This window comes from Melanotaenia boesemani, chromosome 9 (assembly GCF_017639745.1).
Source record: "Melanotaenia boesemani isolate fMelBoe1 chromosome 9, fMelBoe1.pri, whole genome shotgun sequence".
Taxonomy (NCBI): domain Eukaryota; kingdom Metazoa; phylum Chordata; class Actinopteri; order Atheriniformes; family Melanotaeniidae; genus Melanotaenia; species Melanotaenia boesemani.
The window spans coordinates 24,157,633-24,179,293 of record NC_055690.1 but is presented as its reverse complement, the minus strand read 5'-3'; the positions used below and the strand labels follow the sequence as shown (position 1 = coordinate 24,179,293).

At 38.9% G+C, this 21,661-nt stretch overlaps 1 protein-coding gene across 1 annotated transcript in view; it reads left to right on the top strand.

The window, feature by feature from the left end:
* LOC121645908 (cytoplasmic dynein 2 heavy chain 1) overlaps window positions 1-21,661 on the top strand; it is a 104,017-nt gene that overhangs the window by 40,082 nt on the left and 42,274 nt on the right. The window contains exons 61-75 of the mRNA XM_041994683.1: window positions 566-679; window positions 813-973; window positions 1,160-1,283; window positions 1,430-1,551; window positions 1,815-1,901; window positions 2,903-3,029; window positions 3,983-4,124; window positions 5,580-5,689; window positions 7,280-7,378; window positions 7,889-8,012; window positions 10,722-10,885; window positions 11,191-11,310; window positions 13,189-13,323; window positions 15,495-15,638; window positions 18,810-18,899. Of these exons, the coding sequence (XP_041850617.1) occupies window positions 566-679; window positions 813-973; window positions 1,160-1,283; window positions 1,430-1,551; window positions 1,815-1,901; window positions 2,903-3,029; window positions 3,983-4,124; window positions 5,580-5,689; window positions 7,280-7,378; window positions 7,889-8,012; window positions 10,722-10,885; window positions 11,191-11,310; window positions 13,189-13,323; window positions 15,495-15,638; window positions 18,810-18,899 (1,863 nt within the window). The remainder of the gene's footprint in view (window positions 1-565; window positions 680-812; window positions 974-1,159; window positions 1,284-1,429; window positions 1,552-1,814; window positions 1,902-2,902; window positions 3,030-3,982; window positions 4,125-5,579; window positions 5,690-7,279; window positions 7,379-7,888; window positions 8,013-10,721; window positions 10,886-11,190; window positions 11,311-13,188; window positions 13,324-15,494; window positions 15,639-18,809; window positions 18,900-21,661) is intronic.

The window sequence follows — 21,661 nt, the reverse complement described above, 5'->3', positions numbered from 1 at the left end:
GTAAAGAAAGAAACTAGATGAAGCACTGACTGAGGCTTCATGAGGACAGAAACATTCTGCATATGGCTCAGTACAGGGGAATGAGAAAGATTTATAGAGGAATAAGTATGGTGTATATGCTATGTAGTCGACTCTTAACTATGGAAGAGCTGGAAGGATGTAGAGAATGCCAATAACAAGATTAACTTTAGATGAGTATGTGATACAGTAATATGGATGGATTTCAGGGACAGAAAGGTCAGAGAAAGGAAGTATGGGAATATTATGCTGACAAATATAATTTTTTTTCCCTTTTTCACCCTCAATGACTGTGTCTCTGGATAGATCTATATTGAATCTTTGATCTCTACTTAGAGAACTACAGATGTATGCCTGTACTATCTCAGAATTTCATTTTGATATTTAGTATTGATTTATTACCTTTTTAACAGTCTGTGTTTGAATTTTGAGAGTTAGATCTTTCTACTAGATCACAAATTTAATAATCAAGTATATAGATATATTAAGAGTATGTTTTTAATTTAGTGTAACAAAGATCAGATTATTTTTCTTTATTTTCATTCAGAATGCCAGTGACCAGAAGACAGAAATGGAAAAAATAAAAGAGAAGATGGCTCAAGAAGTGTCTAAGATTGAAGAGAGAAAAGCCAAAATAGAAGATGAGTTGAAGGAAGTACAGGTAAGTTGCTCCGTTAGCAACTAGAACAGACTTTTGGTAACTAGACAAATCTTTTCCATGTTTCTGATCCTTTCTGTACTTGTACCCAACTTGTCTTTGCATCCCTTGCTCCCCTTCCCCTAACCCCCCTCAGCCTTTGGTAGATGAAGCAAAGCGTGCAGTTGGAAACATCAAGCCTGAAGCTCTCTCTGAGATCCGCTCCCTCCGCATGCCCCCTGATGTCATTAGAGACATCCTGGAAGGGGTCCTGAGACTGATGGGCATCTTTGACACCACCTGGGTCAGCATGAAGAGGTGAGGGTGATGTAGGGAAGAAAACAATGTGTGACAGGATAGTTAGATGTTTAGTTAAACCTAATTGATGATCACTTCTTTGTCATTCCACATTATTACACTTTTTTAGTATATTTTGTTTTTTAAACCTTATGACATCAAATGCTCCCTTCTGCTAATCTCTTACTTTACTGCTCTCCTCTGCAGCTTTCTGGCTAAGCGTGGTGTCAGGGAGGACATAGCCACATTTGAAGCAAGGAACATCACTCCTGAGATACGCCAGAGTGTAGAAGAGCTGCTCAACAGGAACAAGGCCTCCTTCGACCCTAAGGTCAGCCAGCCGTTATTGCAGCAGAATGAGAATTCAGTGTTGTTGCTGGATTGTATGAGCCTTTTAATGTTATTTATTTATTTTTTTGTGAGTGTTTGAACTGCTATATCTGACTTGTTTCTGACATTTGATGCTGGTATTGACAGAGTGCAAAGCGTGCCAGTGCTGCAGCTGCTCCTCTGGCTGCCTGGGTCAAAGCCAATGTCCAGTACTCCTTCGTCCTAGAGAGAATAGAGCCTCTGGAGAGGGAGCAAGCTGGACTACTGGAGTAGGAAAACACAGAAATACACACTGAGAAAACACCTAAAATCATTTTAACGATATGTACACCTGGCTATAAACTAGTCAAATAAACCAACTGCTGTTCTGTATTTTTTTGTTTTGTTTTTAAGTAAATAATTTACATGAAGTAAGTCTGTTCTTATGCTGTAACAAACATCTTCTGCTCACATACAGTATACATTCAATAACACACACTGTCATTGACACATAAAATGCTTTCCACAGTTGTTTTTATTTGTGTTTGCACAGAAACCTTAGAAAGACAGAGAGTAGGAAGAACAAACTGGAGGATCAGCTCAACAATGTTGGAGCCAAAGTCAACAAGCTGAAAGAGAAGTATGTTTTTATCCATTACATTACCCTAAAATCCCTCTATTTTTTCTTGTTATTTTGCCTAAGAAAACATTTTTTTTTGCATTATTTATTTCTTACCTTCCTGGTTCTAGCCTTTGTGATTTGATAGACTGCTTACTCATAATTCTAACTATTCACCTCCATGATAATCATCAAATCAACCTGACTAAAAGAGAAAAAATAAAAACAAATTAATTTAGCAAATTAATACATGTTTTGGAATGCTACTGACACAACTGTACAGGCACAATAGCACACAAACTGACACTTGTCAGCTCGTGTGCTGTACTATATGTCAGTTTAAACAAAGGCAAGTTTTCATTAAACTTTCCATTTTTCCCCTCTCAATCCAGTTCTTCTTTGCTGATTCACCTCTTTCACTCTACAGACCTGTATGCAGTGATTGATATACAACTGTAAATCAATACAATCTGAAGGTTACATGACTCTCACCCTTTTAAATTGGCTGCACTTGCCTGTTTAGAATCAGGTGGGATGCTTTTCTTTGGGGTGCAGGTACTGACATCTATCTCGATTTTTCTGATGTTATGTAGTATGATTTCCTGTAAACAGAGTTATGCCATAGTCCATATGACTCAAATAAATGCCAATTTTATTACTCATTAGATCAGAGATTAGAAGTGAACTTTTCGTTGCATGATCTTCGTTTTCTTTGCAACCGCCACCTTTTCTCATTCTTTCATTTTCACATCATCTCATAATTGAAGGACATCCTTCTTCCTCTCAGAACCTCTCCTTCTGGGCTTGTTTTACTGTCACGATCTCTGTAAGATACACATATTTGTGTTCTATTTTCAGTTTCTCAGAGGAAGCTACATGTTTGCAGTATATGTAATTTGCTGTTGATTTAAAAAAAAGAAAAAGAAAGAAACAGTGGTGACAGTGTTAGAAATTTTAAGATGATCCCACATAAAACTGCTTTCTAAGTACTGATCTGCCCCCTTTACTTATTTTCACCTCAGGTTTCAGTGCCATACAGCAGAGGCTGCTAAGTTAGAGTCTGAGGTCACGAAAGCTCAGGATACGATCACTGCAGCCCAGCAGCTCATATCACAACTGGATGGAGAACACACACGTTGGAATGCTCAGGTAGTTTGATGTATGGATGTCTTGATATGTCTATCTGTGTGGGAGAGTTTACAAATGCACTCCAAAGGGGGCTCATTTACCATGTAGGAGCAACAGGAGATGTAGGTGTCAGTGTTTGTGTGTGTGTGTGTGTGTGTAAGTGTGTGGATCCTGCAGCCTTGAGTCCCCTCTGGCTGTTTTTACTCCTCTCTACAGCATCTGTCTGCGCCTTAATTAAAACACTCAATCTCATGCTGACACACTCACTCAGACACACACACACACCCACTCACTCACTCACTAACTCTCATGGCCTTGCTTAAGGCCTGCATCGGAAAGCCACTTTACTCTCTATTCACGTATTTCCATACACACACATACACCAGTGCACACCAGAACTCTTTTGCATACTCCATCATAGCTGTGGATTGTTGAATGTTAATGCCTTTAAGCTATTTAACTTCCTCAAAGGAAATGAGAACTGTACAAAGAGAAGTATGCACAACTACAAGGTAAGTGCTGCAGAAACAGATGTTTTCAGTTCAAGTATAGAAGGTGATTGGGGGCGTCACAGGATTAATACAACAGACAAGAGATTACAAGGTCCTGTAAACCTGCAACTTAGGAGATGTGGACATGCAAGGGCTCCAAGGCTTAGCATAACTAACCCTAACCCTATGCACAGTTTTTATCCTCTGACATGCTACTGAGGTGCTTCAAAGGAATTCTGATCAGCCCTGCAGTGATGCCAATACTATCAGCTCATGCAAGTGTGTTACTGTGACTTAATTTCCTTGTTTTGCTCCTCCTCTTTAATCTTTGCCTTTCTTTATGTTCTAACCTCTGATTCCTTCCAAATCCCCACTGCACCCTTGTGTAATTTTTTTTTATTTATTTTTTTTTTTTTACATACGTTATTCACTTACATGTCTGTCTACCCCTCAGTCTCCTCTCTCTTGTCTGCTTCTTTTCAGATGTCTGAGATAAAGAACGAGTTAGACACGCTCCCTATCAGGGCCCTGCTTGCTGCAGCCTTCATCACCTATCTGTCTGCTGCATCTGAAGACCGTAGAAAACACTGTCTGGAGACATGGATGGATCAATCAGTACTACAGAGTAAACCAATAGTATCATCTTTTAACACACTGGCACCAACATATGCAGACTTTTGTATGTAACAACCTGCACAAAGACCAGCGCCCACACACGACCTAATGCACTGTGTTGTTACATATGGTACTTAAACTTGTAAGCTACATGCTTATTAATAATGAGTCCACTTTAGATAACTGTGAAATTATGGTGTTAACATATCTTGCTCACAGTTTTACTGAATAACTAGTACATTTGCAGTTATGATAATGTTTAACAAAAAAAATGTCATTATTTGACTTGAATAATCCAACTCATCCTCCTCTAAAAACTGACACAGTATAACCCAAGCATCGCAGTATTTAATAGTCCTGTTTTTATGAGACATCTTATATTTTAATTCTTATTCACCAGCATTTAATCACTATAATACATCTGCTCTTCACATTGTAGTATTCCTCCTGCGAAAGAAATGTATAAATGTTTAGACTACATGCACCTCTTCCACCATAAGTCATAAACTGGTTGTCATGATTAGGTAGAGACAAATGGGCTCGACCCACGGAAGGCGACGTCGCTCCTTCTTTGTTCATTTCCTATGGAACTTGCGTGATGAGGCAAAAATTGCTGACCTCGTCCAGCCAAGCGTCAGGCGACACTTGTGCATGTGAAATGCTGCGCTTGTTCATATAGACTTGCACATAGGGGCTTGTGATGCAACACAAGAAAGTTGAAAAATGTTCAACTTTTGTTGCTATCGCATGACACTACAACCAGTCAGCGAGGGTTTCCTTGACTGACCAGTGAACTTAGAGCAGGCTAGGCAATACAGACTGCAAATACTTTCAACATGGAGGAGCAGATCATTTTAGCTGTGTCTGATTTTCCTTTTATGATACTTCACGCAAAGATTATAGAGATGTAAATAAAAGGCAACCACATGGCACCAGGGTGAATTTGTCCAAACATAGATCCTGGATTTATCTGGATCAGCCTTGAGATCCACCATCAAAAGATGATATTCACCATGCTGTTTCCTAGTTTGTAAAATAGGATGAACCAAGGTTTGTCTTTTTCTTTTGTTCAGTAGAGTCAACAGCAAGATTTCTAATGATCTGAGCAAAATCTTCTGACTGTTCATCCTTGGTACCTTGACTGCTTTGAAAATGTCAAAATTCCCTCCAATGTCATAACCAATCAAATTTTTTAGAGACAAGCAACACCAGAGAGCAATGACACTGCTGCTGTCACTGCTGTTTGTCGCATCCCGTGTGTTGGGTTTACTCTGGGTGGCGATGAATTTTGCCTGTCGCTATTGTTTGTCATCCCCTGTGTGTCAAGCACATCAGACTTAAGGTTCAATTTTATTTCAGGATTTGAAGCCACATTGCAATCTGACAGGGCAATTATGTGTTCTCTTTTTCAATATCATCCAGAAATATACATCTGCGTCTGTGTTTTCTTTTTTGTTTTTATCAGAGTTTGACTTGCGTTCGTTCTTGTGCTCGGAAAGTGAACAGCTTATCTGGAAGAGTCAAGGGCTGCCATCAGATGACCTCTCTATGGAGAATGCACTGGTTATACTACAGGTTAGAATGAATGTTTCCAGCAACCTCTCCTTCACATCAGTGAGCTTTGGGTGCCCACGATCTTACAATTGATTTATCAGTTGTCCTTCCTCTGCCTACTTTTTGTAGGAGTTGGCGAAAAAGCTCTTGCCAAAAGATTTTTTGATGATGCTCTGACAAATGTGTTTGTGTGAAAGACTTCTCAATCTTTCAGTGTAAAATTCCAACACATCAGCTTCCAAAACTATTTTCTTGTTGCTTCACTGTTAAATATAATCAGTGGTAACCACTTCTTCTGTTGAGGGTATTTGGCGTATCTTGCTTTTTAACTAAAACCTTAGAGAACTGGAGACTGATAGACTGATTGGACATCTTTGCCTAACCTTAATAGAAAAAAAAGTGATTGTTGATTGCTATGTATGGGGCCACATAGACACAGACTATGCAGTGTACCCATTCTGTTCACCATCAAAATGGCATTTAACAGGCTTTAGAGTCAGAACTGGCCCCATTATCACATATTATATTCCATTATTCTGGTTGATTGATTTATGTTGTGTGCATACTATTTGAAAATAAGTCAAATCACAAATTAACTTCCATGTTAGTAGTTCTATCAAGGATTCAGTACTAGTTTCCATTTATCTGTCCTCCATTTGCCCATATTGTGTTTGTGTGTTCTTTTTAACATTGCTGCCTTCAGATCAATGCATTGAAGTTACAGGTAAGAAGTTGTTCCAACATTCACTCCCATACGTCACACTTAGTTTCTTGTAGCTGTTTTTTTTTTTTTGTCTGTCCATGAGTCTCCCTAATGAGTTTGTTGTTGTGCCACATGCTGATGATTTGTATGATAATCATGTGGAAAATTAATCTGCATTCATTAAGTCAACAAAGATATCAATAGATGGACGATAAACTTTATTTATAGTTTAGCAACTCTATCTTTGATTGTTTTTTTTTCCAGAACCAATTATTCCAAAATGGTCCTGTTTTTTGTGTTCTTTTTTTGGCAGAATTTAATTTTTGTCTAATGCTCTTTTTGGACATCAAGGGCACCGTAATTGTCATGGCACTTCAATTTACATGTATATTATCTCCTTCTTAGCCTAAGTTGACAGTGAGAGCTGCAAGGGTTATACACAGATTCTGTAATCATTTTTTGGGATTTTCTGAAGAATCTGTTCACTTTATGAACATAGATTTATGATTTAATGTGTCATTTGTTGGGAACATATCACCTTTCTTAATAATCTTTGTTTTGCACAGAGTCAAATGTTTACTTGATGCTTATGAACAGGTAAGAAAAGGAAGTAAGAGAGGACAAGGAGGAAGACAAGTAAACATGTTTTGAAAATAGATTTGGTAGAGAATTCTTGAGCAGGAGACCGTGAAATAGAAGAGCACATAATGACAGCAGAGTAGTGGACCTCATTCCTTTCCCTTGGATAGGAGTGATGCTGGTCGATAAGCACGACAGCACTGCGACAGGACTGAACTACATGCATTCACACTCGCATGTCCTTTTTCCCCAGAAAGTGAGCAGTTTTCTTAGTAAACTATCCCAAACCAACATAACCTAAAATATAGTGTTTTTTGATCTTTACTCAGAGTGTCGCCTGTCCATTCCTGATTGACCCATCATCCCGAGCTACAGAGTGGTTATCCACACATCTCAAAGAACACAAATTAGAAATTATCAACCAGCAGGTAAACACAAATACACACACACACACACACCCACACCTAACTCAATCAACCCTAAACCTAAACTTCTCAAATATCTGCATGAGGCTGGGAAGTTAACATTTCTTTGATATGATTTAATAAAAATACTGTTTGATCTGTTTCTTCTTGTCCAAAGGCTCCGATTTCATTTACTTTACAAGTACACCCTAATCATTTTATTTGCTTTCTGCTGCTTGACATGTTTAGGCTACCTTCACCTTTCCTTTGAACTGCTCTATTGATTGTATAAGTATTTCCAGAAGTTTTGAATTGCATTACTCATTCATTATAATTAGCATTATTATTTACAACAACAAATGTAATTTAGTTTGAACATTGCTGTATTCACATGGTACCTGGACATGTCTCGTGGCAGTCTGTTTTGACACTTCATAGTAGAAGTGCACAACATTGCACAACAAAGATTGTAGTGTGGGGATGATTACTGTAAACAAATTAAAATGTGTGTGTCTGTGTACCTACTCTTTGTAGGATAGCAACTTCCTGACTTCCCTGGAGCTGGCAGTGAGATTTGGAAAAACACTAATCATCCAGGAGATGGATGGTGTTGAACCTGTTCTCTATCCGCTGCTGAGGAGGGACCTCATAGCACAGGGTATTTGCACAAACTCACAAACACCAGTCCTACAAACTCAGGTTTACATACTCTTGAACAAAATCCAGGAGCTGTCTGCCTCAATCAGCTGCTGTTGGTGATTTTGATGCATTATCCTTGAAAGTTAATGTTAATTAATTGTATGGGTTAACCACCGGTCTTTTCCTTCCCTCACTGTGTGTATTATAAAGAACAATCTAGATGTGCTTATGATTTATTTCTTCAAAATCATGTAAAAACAAAAAATGAAGTTGACTCAAAGTACTAAAACTCTTGGTTACAAATCAAGCAACATCAGTTAGCAGACATTACTCTTTCTAGCCTTTCATATATTCCTTTTCTACATATTTTCAAAAGAATTTTGAATAAACATTTTGATTTACAGTGGTGCAAAATTTGGTCTGATTTTAGGAAAAAGACTAAAAACCTTCAAACAATATAAACAGCTACCCCCTTCTATGTTAACCTGGCTCTACCTGAGATATTAAAGGATGAATCCTGCTTGTTATGGTATAGTAAAGGTATTCAGACATTTGGTGACCTATTTGATGGTGGGTTGTTATCATCCTTTGAAGAGTTAAGGTCAAAATTCTACCTGGATTCCAAGAATTTTTTACCTACAAGTTAGAGATTAGGGTTCAGCAAGGAGGTAAACTACTGTCTTTATACCTTTTGGAACCCAACACCTATATGGTGGGTAAAGATGTAAAGAAATGTTTCAACTGTGTACAAAATGTTACTGAAGTTTTCTGTTTGTGGTCCAGTAAGGACCATGTTTAAATCACAGCAAGACCTTGGAATTGAATTCACAGATGAACAGTGAAAAGCAATTTGTCAACAGAGTCAGACATTTTCATTTAACAGTCGCCATAGACTGCAACAATTTAATTTGATTCATTGAGTATACTAAACACCACAGCATCTAAATAAAATTAACCTGGGTCTCTCAGCTTTGTGCCTTTGATTCAAAATGGAGACTGGGTCTCTTATGAATATGTTTTAGTCTTGCTCCCATTTGGACAAGTTTTGGAAAACTAAAAAAATTGAAAAAGTAATTGCTTTAAACCCAAGAAACCCACTATGTGGCTGAATGAACTCTTGTCTTATATTCCACTGGAAAAATGCAATGTATAACCTGAAGAACCCAAAAGCCTTTGATAAGATATGGGACAATTTCTTTCACTTAAGAGGCACTTTGTTTTGTTTTCCCTTTTTTGTTTTGTTTGTTGATCTCTGTATGCATAGCTATGCACTACCACTCTAGTGGTAGCATGAGACAGAGTCTACAACCCACACAAGTGGCTCAGGTAGTGCAGCTCATCCAGGATGGCACATCAATGCAAGCTGTGGCAAGAAGGTTTGCTGTGTCTGTCAGCGCAGTGTCCAGAGCATGGAGGCGCTACGAGGAGAAAGACCAGTACATCAGGAGACGTGGAGGAGGCCATAGGAGGGCAACAACCCAGCAGAAGGACCACTACATTGACCTTGGAGCAAGGAGGAACAGGAGGAGCACTGCCAGAGCCCTGCAACATGACCTCCAGCAGGCCACAAATGTGCACGTGTCTGCTCAAACGGTCAGAAACAGACTCCATGAGGGTGGTATGAGGGCCCGACGTCCACAGGTGGGGGCTGTGCTTACAGCCCAACACCGTGCAGGATGTTTAACATTTGCCAGAGAACAAGACTGGTGCCCTGTGCTCTTCACAGATGAAAGCAGGTTCACACTGAGTGCATGTGACATGGAGACGCTGTGGAGAACGTTCTGCTGCCTGCAACATCCTCCAGCATGACCAATTTGGCATTGGGTCAGTAATGGTGTGGGGTGGCATTTCTTTGGGGGGCCGCACAGCCCTCCATGTGCTCGCCAGAGGTAGCCTGACTGCCATTAGGTACCGAGATGAGATCCTCAGACTCCTTGTGAGACCATATGCTGGTGCGGTTGGCCCTGGGTTCCTCCTAATGTAAGACAATGCTAGACCTCATGTGGCTGGAGTGTGTCAATTCATGCAAGACAAAGTCATTGATGCTATGGACTGGCCCGCCTGTTCCCCAGACGTGAATCCAATTGAGCACATCTGGGACATCATGTCTCGCTCCATCCACCAACCTATCCAGGAGTTGGCAGATGCTTTAGTCCAGGTCTGGGAGGAGATCCCTCAGGCACGTGGAGGCCACACACACACTACTGAGCCTCATTTTGACTTGTTTTAAGGACAAATTTAAAAATAAATTGGGGGAAAAACTCCTTGAAACTGCTTAGATTTTAGCAACAAAAAAGAAAAAGAAAACCACTGAAATAAAACTTACATTTGTGTGTGATAGTTTTGAATCCTCTTATGTAATCTGTGATATTTTTAAAATCTTGTTTTAGATAATTACATACCAGCCGCATACATATTTAAAGAGGTCATAAACATACCAGTGAGGATGATGGTGATTCATAAGCTTCTGAGTCATCAAGGGAGAGGCGGTTGTCGATTTGAAGCTGCATTTGAAAGAGTGGGGACACAGAAACTAAATGAAAGTTCAAGTTATTCACTTAGAAGTGGCGGTTTGCAAGATGTTAAAGAAAAAAGATAAAGACATAGCAGTGCTGACTTCTACAAGACTAAAAGGAAAGAAGAAAGTATATAATAAAAACAATTTATGAACATTTCAGTTGAAATGAACAGATTAGGTAACTTTTTATGTGTACTCATTCGCCTGCAGGTCCTCGATATGTGGTTCAAATAGGAGACAAGGTTATTGATTACAATGAGGACTTCCGTCTATTCCTGGCAACACGGAATCCCAATCCCTACATCCCTCCTGACGCTGCCTCTGTGGTTACAGAGGTCAACTTCACTACCACCAGGGCAGGGTTGCGAGGACAGGTATTCCCAGCTGACCCACACTCAAACATTTACACCCACGTAATCTACTCTGGCAACCCAGCCCCTGGCCAATTTGTAAAATGAAAAAAACTCACTTTGTAGTTTCAAAATGTGCTGCAGATTTTCCTTTTTACAACTGGCAGATTTACTTAATGTGCTTAGTGAATGAAGTGACTTTACCTTGGAAAGATGCATCACTTCAATCTATTTCTTGTACAAACTGTTCTAGTCATACTTCTGTTGTTACTGCGAACAGTAACATAACAGTCTTATTGTCTCCGCTTACCTGTTTGTGTTTGTATCAGCTGCTAGCTTTGACCATCCAGCAAGAGAAGCCAGAATTGGAGACAGAGAAAACAAGATTACTGCAACAAGAAGAGGACAAGAAGATACAGTTGGCTCAGCTGGAAGAATCTCTATTAGAGGTACAGTCACTGACATACAACACACACATTCCATACATATTATTCTGCACTGTTTAATGAGTAGGTAATACTTGGCTAACTGTACTGGACAACACAGTGTTCCTAGTTCCCTCTGCAAGCCTAAGGAGGGTGTAGAAAAAATAACGAGACTGTGTGTACAAAGCAAGCAGGAGTGGTTGGTTGGCCCGTGACCTGTTTCCCTGCCCAATGTTTCTGATGGAGAACTCCACCACAGCCAGAAGCACCACTACCCGTTACCTCATGTCTCTGGGATGCTGGAAAAGTGCTTTTTCTTCTCTAACACCCATCCACCGCTTAAGGGGGGCTTTCATGACTGTACTTCTGCTTTGCTGTTTAGTTCTATGTGTGTGTGGATGTTTGTACATTAAACACTCAGAAAATATTTTATGATGTTATAGCTAAGTAAATCCTATGCAACAGTGGCCAGTATTTGCACATAATTATAGCTCTACATTAATTTATTAAAAGACTTCTGGCTTAAATTTTAGTTTTTGTTGATATTTTTTTGTTTGAGAATGAGGAATCTTTTTTGTATCTGGAGGTAAAATAGTGATTATGATTAGAATCACAGATATTTGACAATCTTCCCAAACCAAACATAAATAATTTCTAAACACTATAGGCAACAATGGCCCAAGTTCAGAACCCTGTAGCACCCCACATGTTACATTCAGTAACTCACACTCTGTATCATTAATATGTACAAACTCATAACTGTTATCTAAATAGCTTCTCACCCAATTTTGGGCAAGTCCCCTGATACCGTACTTATATAATTTAATTAGGAGCAGTTTCTGATGAACAGTATTGAATGCTTTCTGTAAATCCTATAAAACTGCATCCGTATGTTCCCTATTTTGCAGTAGCATCAGTAATTTGTTTGACAAAATGCATCAGAGCCAGTGAAGCGGCCTGTTTTTTCCTAATACCATATTGATGGTTACAAATAATATTGTGATTACTGAGGTAAAAGTGAGATTAGCCATAATTTGATGTTCATCACCTGATTTATAAAGAGGAATCACTTTAGCTATTTTCACTTGTGAAGGAAATTTTCCAGTCATCAGGGACAAAATACAGATTTAAGAAAAAGGGTGTACGATCAATAACTGTTTTAACTAAAACTATGGTGAGACTGTTCCAGTGAGTTGATTTTTTTTTTTGTTTTTGAATTCATGTGCAATGTCAAAAATTTCATTTTTGTCAGTTTCTGTAATTTACATAGAATTTTTTTTAAATCATGATCGGTAGGAGATACAATGGGTTTAGCTATATAATTTTTTCAATGTCAACAAAATCATTAAATCTCTGGGCGATAACATTTTTATCAAAAATTGTTTCACTATCACAATTTAAATAAGATGTGATAATGAAACTATTTTTTGCGCAGTCTAAGGGAACGCGCACACATGCACACACACAGATAATGCCAAGACCCGGATGTCAGTGCTTCAGGGGTACTAGACATGTAATTATTCTTGAATTGTAGGAGCATATTCAACTTGACATTTCCATGCTCCACTGGCTTCTCATCAATTTTACTTGAATTTATTTGAATAAATTTATCACTTCATTTCAGTGAATAGATTTCACAAGATTGTGAGGAAGAGTCATAGCACCCAATGAGCTCTTATTTAAAATAATTTTAAATACCTTACAGGAAGCTGTTACAGCCCATACATCTTTTTCTCTCTTCGCTTTTATCAGATCACAGACATCAGCCAAATGACAGAAACATGACAACATATTCTCTCCTCTATGAGAGACTTCTAATGGTGTGAATTTCTTAGCCCTCTTTATGCCTTCCTTTTTACTTATCTATTACAATTTGTATGTCTGTATTTTTCTTCATGTCAGACTTTGGCCACAGCTCAGGGTAATATACTGGAGAACAGGGAGCTGATAGACAGTCTGAACCAGACCAAAGCCAGCAGCGCCCTGATCCAGGAGTCGCTGGTGGAATCACACAGACTGCAGGCATCCTTGGACCAGGTACTGCATGTCAGCCATGCATACAACAACACACACATGCATGAACACCCACAGACTATGTCAATTTGTGTATGTTAACTGGTGTACTTACAGGTTTTTAGATAGTTACCTTATGTTGTAACTTATGCTGTAGTTTCCCTGAATCCCTGTAACACAGCGTCTAGGCACACACACAAATTTTAAACAAAGGCATGCCACTCAGGGCTACAGGATTGGGCATGGTTACTGTTTCTTTACAAAAACATACATTTAACAACTGCAATGTCTTACACAGAAATTCTAAATCTAGCAGCACCAACTCCTAGACAAAAGGAAGTGAGACAAATTTTTATTATCTGCAAGACAGTCAGCAGCTCAGACTCAGTCCAGTGGGGCTGACATCCATGATCCAGTCAGAAATGATAAACTCTGGTTCTGGCTCTGGTGCCTGGGGGTGGCCCCCTCTCTTGAGGTTGGACAGGTTGGTTATTGCTGGGGGTTCTGGGCTTGCCTGGGTATGCTGCCACAGGGTGGGTTTGGGACATGCCCTGGTGTCTGGTTTCCGCCCTGGAACTCAGGGTATGGCCCGGGGGCAGGAGGGGTATAAGGGTATAAAGGGAGGCTGAGTGGGACTTGGGGATCGTAGGGGGAGAAACTGGGATATGCAGACTTAGAGGTTTGTGTATGCGTGTAGGTGTGTGTATATTTGTCAGGATGAGCGGGATATGGGTGTGTATGTGGGATCACATGCACATGCCTCTGGGCTCTTGAGGCCCTGGGCCCTTCGCTCTGCCTGCCCTGGATGGCCGGTGCCTGGTGGGGTCGGCGGCTGCCAATCTTGGCCCACCTTGGCCTGTGCCCTGTGACCACTGGGGATCTGGCCGGGGCCTTCCTCTGCCACCCTTGGGGTGGGTCCGGGGTTGTCTTTGTGGTGCGATGGCTTGGGTTCATGCTCTGGGCAGCTGGTCGCCCGGGTCTCTGGGCCGCCCTAGTCTGCCTCTAGCCTCCATAGAGGCGTGGTCACATTTGCATGATCACACTCATCTCTGCTCACTCATCATTCCTCATACTCTGCATGCTGACACAGTCACTGAATTGTCAGTGGGTACACTAAGAGCTACTTTTTTATTTATTTTTTGTTGTGTGTGTGTGTGTGTGTGTCTTTCATACTTTGGTTGTTGTCGTGATATACCTTGTTGTTGCTGTCAAGGTTATTTTATTTATTTGTTTATGTTTTTAGAAACTCCTGATGATTGACAGCTTAGTTTACTTGTAAAAGCTGTAAGAAATTCTCTGTTGTGTTTTTGTACAGGTGTAGCAGTTGGTTGTCTGGTGTTAGGTTGAATTGAAGGGTTGTGGCTTCAGTCTACTGTATCTTTGTCTTCTCTTCCTTTTTCTACTTTCCTTTTTACTTCTGTTCATTTTTTTCTGTCCCCTCTGGTCAGGTCCAGCAAGATTACATAAATTCCATAAATCCAAATAAATAAGATAAAACAATATATTTAAATAATTATAGAAATAAAACATTAGATTATAAAGAGGATCCTTATCCTTTTCTCTGTTGAAGTAGTTTAGTGCTGCTTGTAGTAGTGTTTATTAGTAGTAAGTAACACAACAGCATATTATATTAAATACTTCATTATATTCTATAGTGTTCATAATATTTTCTATTATTTAAAGTTTTCTCATATGTGGACAACAACAGACACACAAGCTCAGAGCCAGTCACATGCTGCTGCAAACCTCCGACTACACAGTTGTAGAAGTGAGGACTTTTTGCAGATGCATTACAACATCATACTCTAGGGTGCAGTGTTACACCAGGACTGATGTTGTACTTTTCTCTCAGTTGTTGCTATTTATTCATCATCTCTTTTCTTTTTCTTTCTCACATGCACCTCCTGTTATTCTCACATTTCCTGTTCCATCACATCTCATGCTGTCTGTTCTCCTTTTTCTTTCTCTCTTCATCCTTTTTGAAATATTTTCCTGTTCTACTTCTCTGCATTTCATCCCCATATCAATCACTGTATCTGTCATCCATCTGTTGTATTCTTTGTGAATCTCAACATATGCGCTTCTTTTTTTCTTCTGCCTTTTGGTTTAATCTTTTCTACTATTTTTGTCCTTCATGTTTGGGTGGTTGTATTTATTTATTTTTCTTTTTCTCCCATTACTTTTCTTAATTCTAGGAGCGGGATGCCTACCTACCTCTTGCAGAGAGTGCCAGCAAGATGTATTTCGTCATCACAGACTTGTCAAAGATCAACAATATGTACCGCTTCAGTCTCGCTTCTTTTCTGCGACTCTTCCAAAGGGCTCTTCAGGCCAAGAAGGTAACCGGATCCTACAAAAAAACACCTATTACTCACCAGTAACTTGATAAACTGTTAAAAGTTTTCTTCTTCATAGAATTCCACAGATTTGTCATCCTTAAATTTGTCCTTGAACTGAAAGCAACATATATATTGCCACACAATAAAACCTGGATAAGATAATAATTTACCAATGCTCCCCCACAATGGATAAAAGTCAACTTTTTGTTATTAAAAGAATTTGCAGACAAAAATAACATGCATAAGGGGAGGTTGTATTTCATAATTTGTTACACAGAATAGAAATAAAACACAGATAAAAATGCCAAAAAACACATTACACATATTAATTTGGAGGAATGGAAATGCATTTTTACCCATTCACTAGACAACATACAGGTTTAGCATATTCAGACTATTTAAAAATGATTATTTTTCTGTTTATAAATATATCTGTTCTTTATTCGACTGTAGGTGTTTCGGGTTTTAATAATTTTGTTTTAATGTATTTTTTTTTTCTAGTCTTTGTGTTAATTTCTTGTCAGATTGTCCCAGCCTTAACCTGATGTTGTTTCAATGAGATCACGGCATAATAGAATAGTTTCTGGGTAATGTCATCAAAGGTGGAATACACGATTATTTTTGGATGTTCATTAATTGTCTTTTGTGTAAACACTTAATTTTGCAGTGGCATACTGTGTTAATGTAAAATCAGATGTTTCACATAGTGATAATCTACAAGTTCTGTACTCTGCTGATGGTGAACTATATGTGGCTTTGAGAAATGTTAATTTCTGAACTGCTCTCTGTCCACATACAAGATTGGAAAACACACCTGTGAGATCATTTGACCATTCGGTGTTCTCATATATGGGTCAGTAGTATTTATTTACACTGTCCGTTCTCTGTATCAGGTCATGCAGTTGCTCAGTAGTGGTCATGGTCAAAGCTAACACTGTTATCATACCAGCCACAGTCCATGATTAAGGTAGCTGTCACTCATGTGTCAAAGACTTTGTTTACATATGGTGCCTTTCTTATTAAATGTTTTAGGTTGTAAAGCAGCCTTGTCATACATGTTTTTTCATTTAATGAGCCCTACGAAAGTTGCTACTGATCAAGTCTAATACGGAGAGCAGAAACACAAAATCTCATTACCACGTAAGCTTATTCAGAAATACAAAAAAAAATAGATACAGTTTTATGCAATAGTTTGGCAATTTTGGGAAATGCATTTACATACCCCCCTGCAGAGAGAATTGGGAACTTGAAAGAAAGACTAGCAGAGAAATCAGGGGAAATGGCTAACCCTTCTCTGTCCAGCAGTAACAAATTACTGAACCTCAAAAGCTCACTGATTGACACTTTACTTCCTGTTGGTGGATGTGGTTGCCTGGTAACTGTTCAGAGGCAAAACTCAATCAGCACAAACCCTCCATAATTTACTTCCCAGTGAATTTCACCAAATGTCAAACTGTTTCTTCAAACGTCAATGTGCTTGGGAATGGCACAGGGTCATTGGTCACTATTCATCTCCCTTGCCGGGTAGGATTGATAGAAACAAAAACCCCTCTCTGTAGGTTGGGTTACTTAACTGATAGAACAGCACTCATCCTGTTGATGTCTACTGTATTGTGTCCCTCACTGTACCCAATGACCCTTTTATTAAAATGCAATAGTACATGGAAAGGACATTTTTGTGTAGTTGGCATGGCAGAAAATAGTCATTTTTAGTGTATATTTCACTTTCCTAATTATGTAGCTGTAGCAAAAATTACATTCTTATTGTTTATTGTTCAGTCATTGTTTATGTTTACTAGAAGGTTTACTAATTAAAAATAAATTGAATGCAAGATGATAAATTTCAGTGGAACTAGAGAGAATGTTTACCTTTGGGTTAATATATATTTTTTAATCAAATAACCTTAACACCATGCAGTTATTTGAATTTTTTATGTAATACATTTCACTTGAAGTCAGCTTGCTCTGGATCCCAGTTACACTGTTTTCATTATCAAATTAATTCCAGTGTGACCTGTATCACTGAACAACACCTCAGACTGGCTGCCACACTGCGGTTCTCCATGAGTCCTAAATACTGACTGATAACTAGAACATACACACACACACACACACACACACACACACACACACACACACACACACACACACACGCACGCACACACACACACACACACACACACACACACACACACACCACAACACATTGAAAAACAGACATTGAGTTGTGAGACTGAGTGCTAATTCCCCAAATCCTGTGGATTGTCAGAGCCACTGCTGTCATCCAGCAGTGTCACCTGACAGCATCAGCTTGTCACCACCATTACATGCGTGTATGTGTGTGAAGGTCGGCTTGTGGACACAATCAGCAACTGTGGTCAGAATAGGTGCTCTGATTCATGGACTTTGCCTCCCTTTATGTCTTTCTGTTGTTTGTTGTATTGAGTGAGCAAGTTTAATTTGCCATGAGCTGCAGATGGTTCCTGGGATATGGAAGAGGACTTTACCCTCCCACAGCTGACCTAACACACTCCTGTTTGCTTATACACCCAGATTCACATCGCCAAACACACACACACACACACACACACACACACACACACACACACACACACACACACACACACACACACACACACACACACACACACACATCAGAAAGCACACTCATTGTTCAGTATATGATTGTGTACTGTATTCATTAAATGAAACTTTTACTTACAAATCTTGAGTGTCCATATGAATTACATTTTGAAAAATACTTTATACACATTGTACAAATTTATAGTATAGTACAGGGAACAATCCTGGAAGCCTTTGGGGGAAATTTTAAAAGTCATTTTATTATAGTCTGATTCCTGTGTGGTAAGTAGTGCGTCAGAGAAGGACAAGGAAACTATGTGGAAAACAATAAACAAGGACAAGTAAACTGCATGTATTTACTACTCTTGAACAATCCTGAGACAACAAAGCTTCCCTGATGTGACCAAAACAAAAGAGTACTTTTAATATGATGTTTAATACACAATTAGCTTGGGTAAAAGGATTACACACCGACACATGAAGTAAACCCCCTGAATCTCATTAATATTCGTGTCTAACATGTTCTCACCCGGTTTAATGGCCCATGCTCTTTAACTTACAAAATCTATGTGTTTGTGTACATTTTAGGAAGAAGAAAATACTGAAGCCAGGATTGCTGCTCTGGAGGCCAACTTGAAGAATATGGTGTATGAATATGTTTGCCGGTCACTTTTCAAGGTATTACACAGACATAGACACAGATAGGGAGTAAATGGGGTTTTGGCATCTCTAAAAATTCACTCTGATGATGTGTTCCAGTAACAAGTGGGTTGTGACTACAAGTGAAGTATTCTCCTGACTGCAAAATGTGGACAGCTTGTTCCGAAACACTTTTCTTAAAACAAGGCTTTTATTCAAAGAATATGTTGTTTGTACAAAACACAAAAAACAACCATAAACTCACAGCCTTTATGAGCCAAAGAAATGCCTCCATTTTCCACCTACAGAGAAATTCTTTTGCCAAGATCCTTTCAGAATTTAAGTTCAACAGCTACAATTTTACATACAGTACCATACTCTAAACTGAAAAAAGGATTGGACGAAAAAGTATTTCTATCCCACTATCATCATAATTTGATATGTTTATTTTTCCCTCAGATAAAGATGCAGCATTTTAACTGAGAGACTGAAGTTTGGGCCTTTAAATAGTAATGAAGCTGGTTGTTTCCACCTTCTGCAGATGCACTACAATTAGAATATATTCTGTATTATAAAGCAGTTATATAGCAGTATTCCTACACAGCATTTAATCCAAGAGGCACAATCAGATATTCACAAGATATATTTGCTCACTCCTACAATGTAGCCTCTACAGCAACACTAATGAAGTGTCAAATATTGAACCACAGAGCAATCATTGCATCGATCTCGCAGTAACTGTTTAATGTAATTTCTTTGTTTGTGTGTTTGTATGTGCATTGTCAAGCAGTAAGAATTGCTCATAATTACAGATTACATAACAAATTTGCTCAGCTGCTACACCCAAACACACGTGCATACATGTGGACATCAGTTCTGTTATTAGCACAGAGGAAATATTGGACTAGATTATCAGCTGTGCTGCGTTAGAGATAACTTTGAACAGCTGAGAGGAAGGATGGCAGGGTCCAATCAACAGATAAAGGCTGATAACGAGTGAGAAAGAACAAATTAAAGCAGGTTTAATGTGAGGAAAAGGAGTCTGAATGGAGAAAAAGCTCAGCATAAGAAGAAAGAACAAACTTGTATTGCACATCTTTAAAAAAGGAATGTAAAATCTGTCTTCCATAGTTTTTCCCTTTGAAACATCGGCGTATACTTATGAGATCAAAATTGTAACAGCAGTTTGAATTGTAGTGACGTGCTACAGCAAGGCACTTTCCTGGTTTTACTGTCTATTGAGGGTCTTTTTCTGTTAAACTATCAGCAGTATCACTCTTCTGGCTTTCTGTCAGGCACATACATGCACACTCTCAAAATCCCAATGGCACATTCACACACGTTTTTAGTTTTTTTTAAATCAGACTTATATGCCTGATTTTATGTTCAGCTGCATTTTTTGTACCTTTGGTGGATGGAAAGCAAGTTGGGAGCTTGGTTGAATTCATGCAGAGTTTGGATCAAGAGATGAATCATGCAGAGGGTCGAAAAGAGGGCATGGCAGTGTAGAGCTTTGGTCTAAATCTAACCTGAAGATTAACCTCACAGCAGGTTCTACATTTGGTCTGTGACAGTACAGAACATATTAGATGATTAAAAGATGTGGTGTGAAATATGTAGAAACATTTATTGTCTTACAAGAAAGGTATTGTTATTTTTCATTTGTATATTTTGTTGGATTTATACATTTGTTGATGTCCAGTTGTCCACCACAGAGGAAAACGAAAGAAAATTCTCACAGTTTAAGTGAAAGCCTAGTCTATAGCTCAACAGCGAGTGTAACTGCTGGGAGGGACAGGTATAAAAGTAACTATACCTGCAGCTAAGGTGTGAAAGAGTCTGAAACCTATAATTTGCCATAGAAAAAGACAAATGTGTTAGTGTGTGGGTGTGACTGTAGGTGTGTGCTTACAGATTGTGAAAATGCCTTAAACCAGGGATATCATGGGTCATAGGGCTTGGTGTTAGTTTCCCCTGTGGCTTGGTCTTCCACTTACACATAAGATTGAAGACTCAATTGCACTCTGAAGAAGAACTTCAGCATCATTTCTCAAGCTCTTCTCAGTAATACATAAACCTGAACTATCTCATTTCATCTCTAGATGCTGATGTTCATTGCATGTTCTCTGACTGGTTATCACAGTTTAAATAACCATCCAGCAAACACATCTGAATGATTGCAGCCACTATGGTTGCCAAAGAAGTGTACTTAAAGAGAAATTATCTCCCTTACCTATCTGATTTGATACATAAGAGATTTTACCGACTACTGCTACGAAAGGGCCAAACTGGTTCAATGATGTGGTTGTTTAACTTTTGGAACTTTACAAAACACACTGTAGAGATATGTTTACTCATTATGCTAATTCTAATTTGGTTGTCCTTGCTAGATGGTTGTTAAGTGCATGACAACCACAGAAGTAATGTGTCTGTAGAGATACTGTCACTGTAGAAGCTTGCAAGACACTTATGCAATGCAGTTTGTTGGCCATTAATATTACAGAGGTCAATTAAAAAAAACACACACACACAACTCAAATAATTAAGAAAGTAATAAATCCACAGCATTCAGCTTTACTGTTTCAGTAGAAATCTCTTGGTTACTGTCTCTTGGCTTCGTTCTGTGTGGGAGTGGGATAAGCATCTTGATTAATGGCCGCATGTGTTATCTCTATTCAGATTCTACCAGCAGATGTGAAAGGCAGTTAGGGAGGAACAGCCATGGAGTGTGTAGGGATGATGCAGCAGCCTCTGCAGTGCTTGGAGCCCCTGAGGCTTTTTTCTTTCTTTTTTTTGTCCAG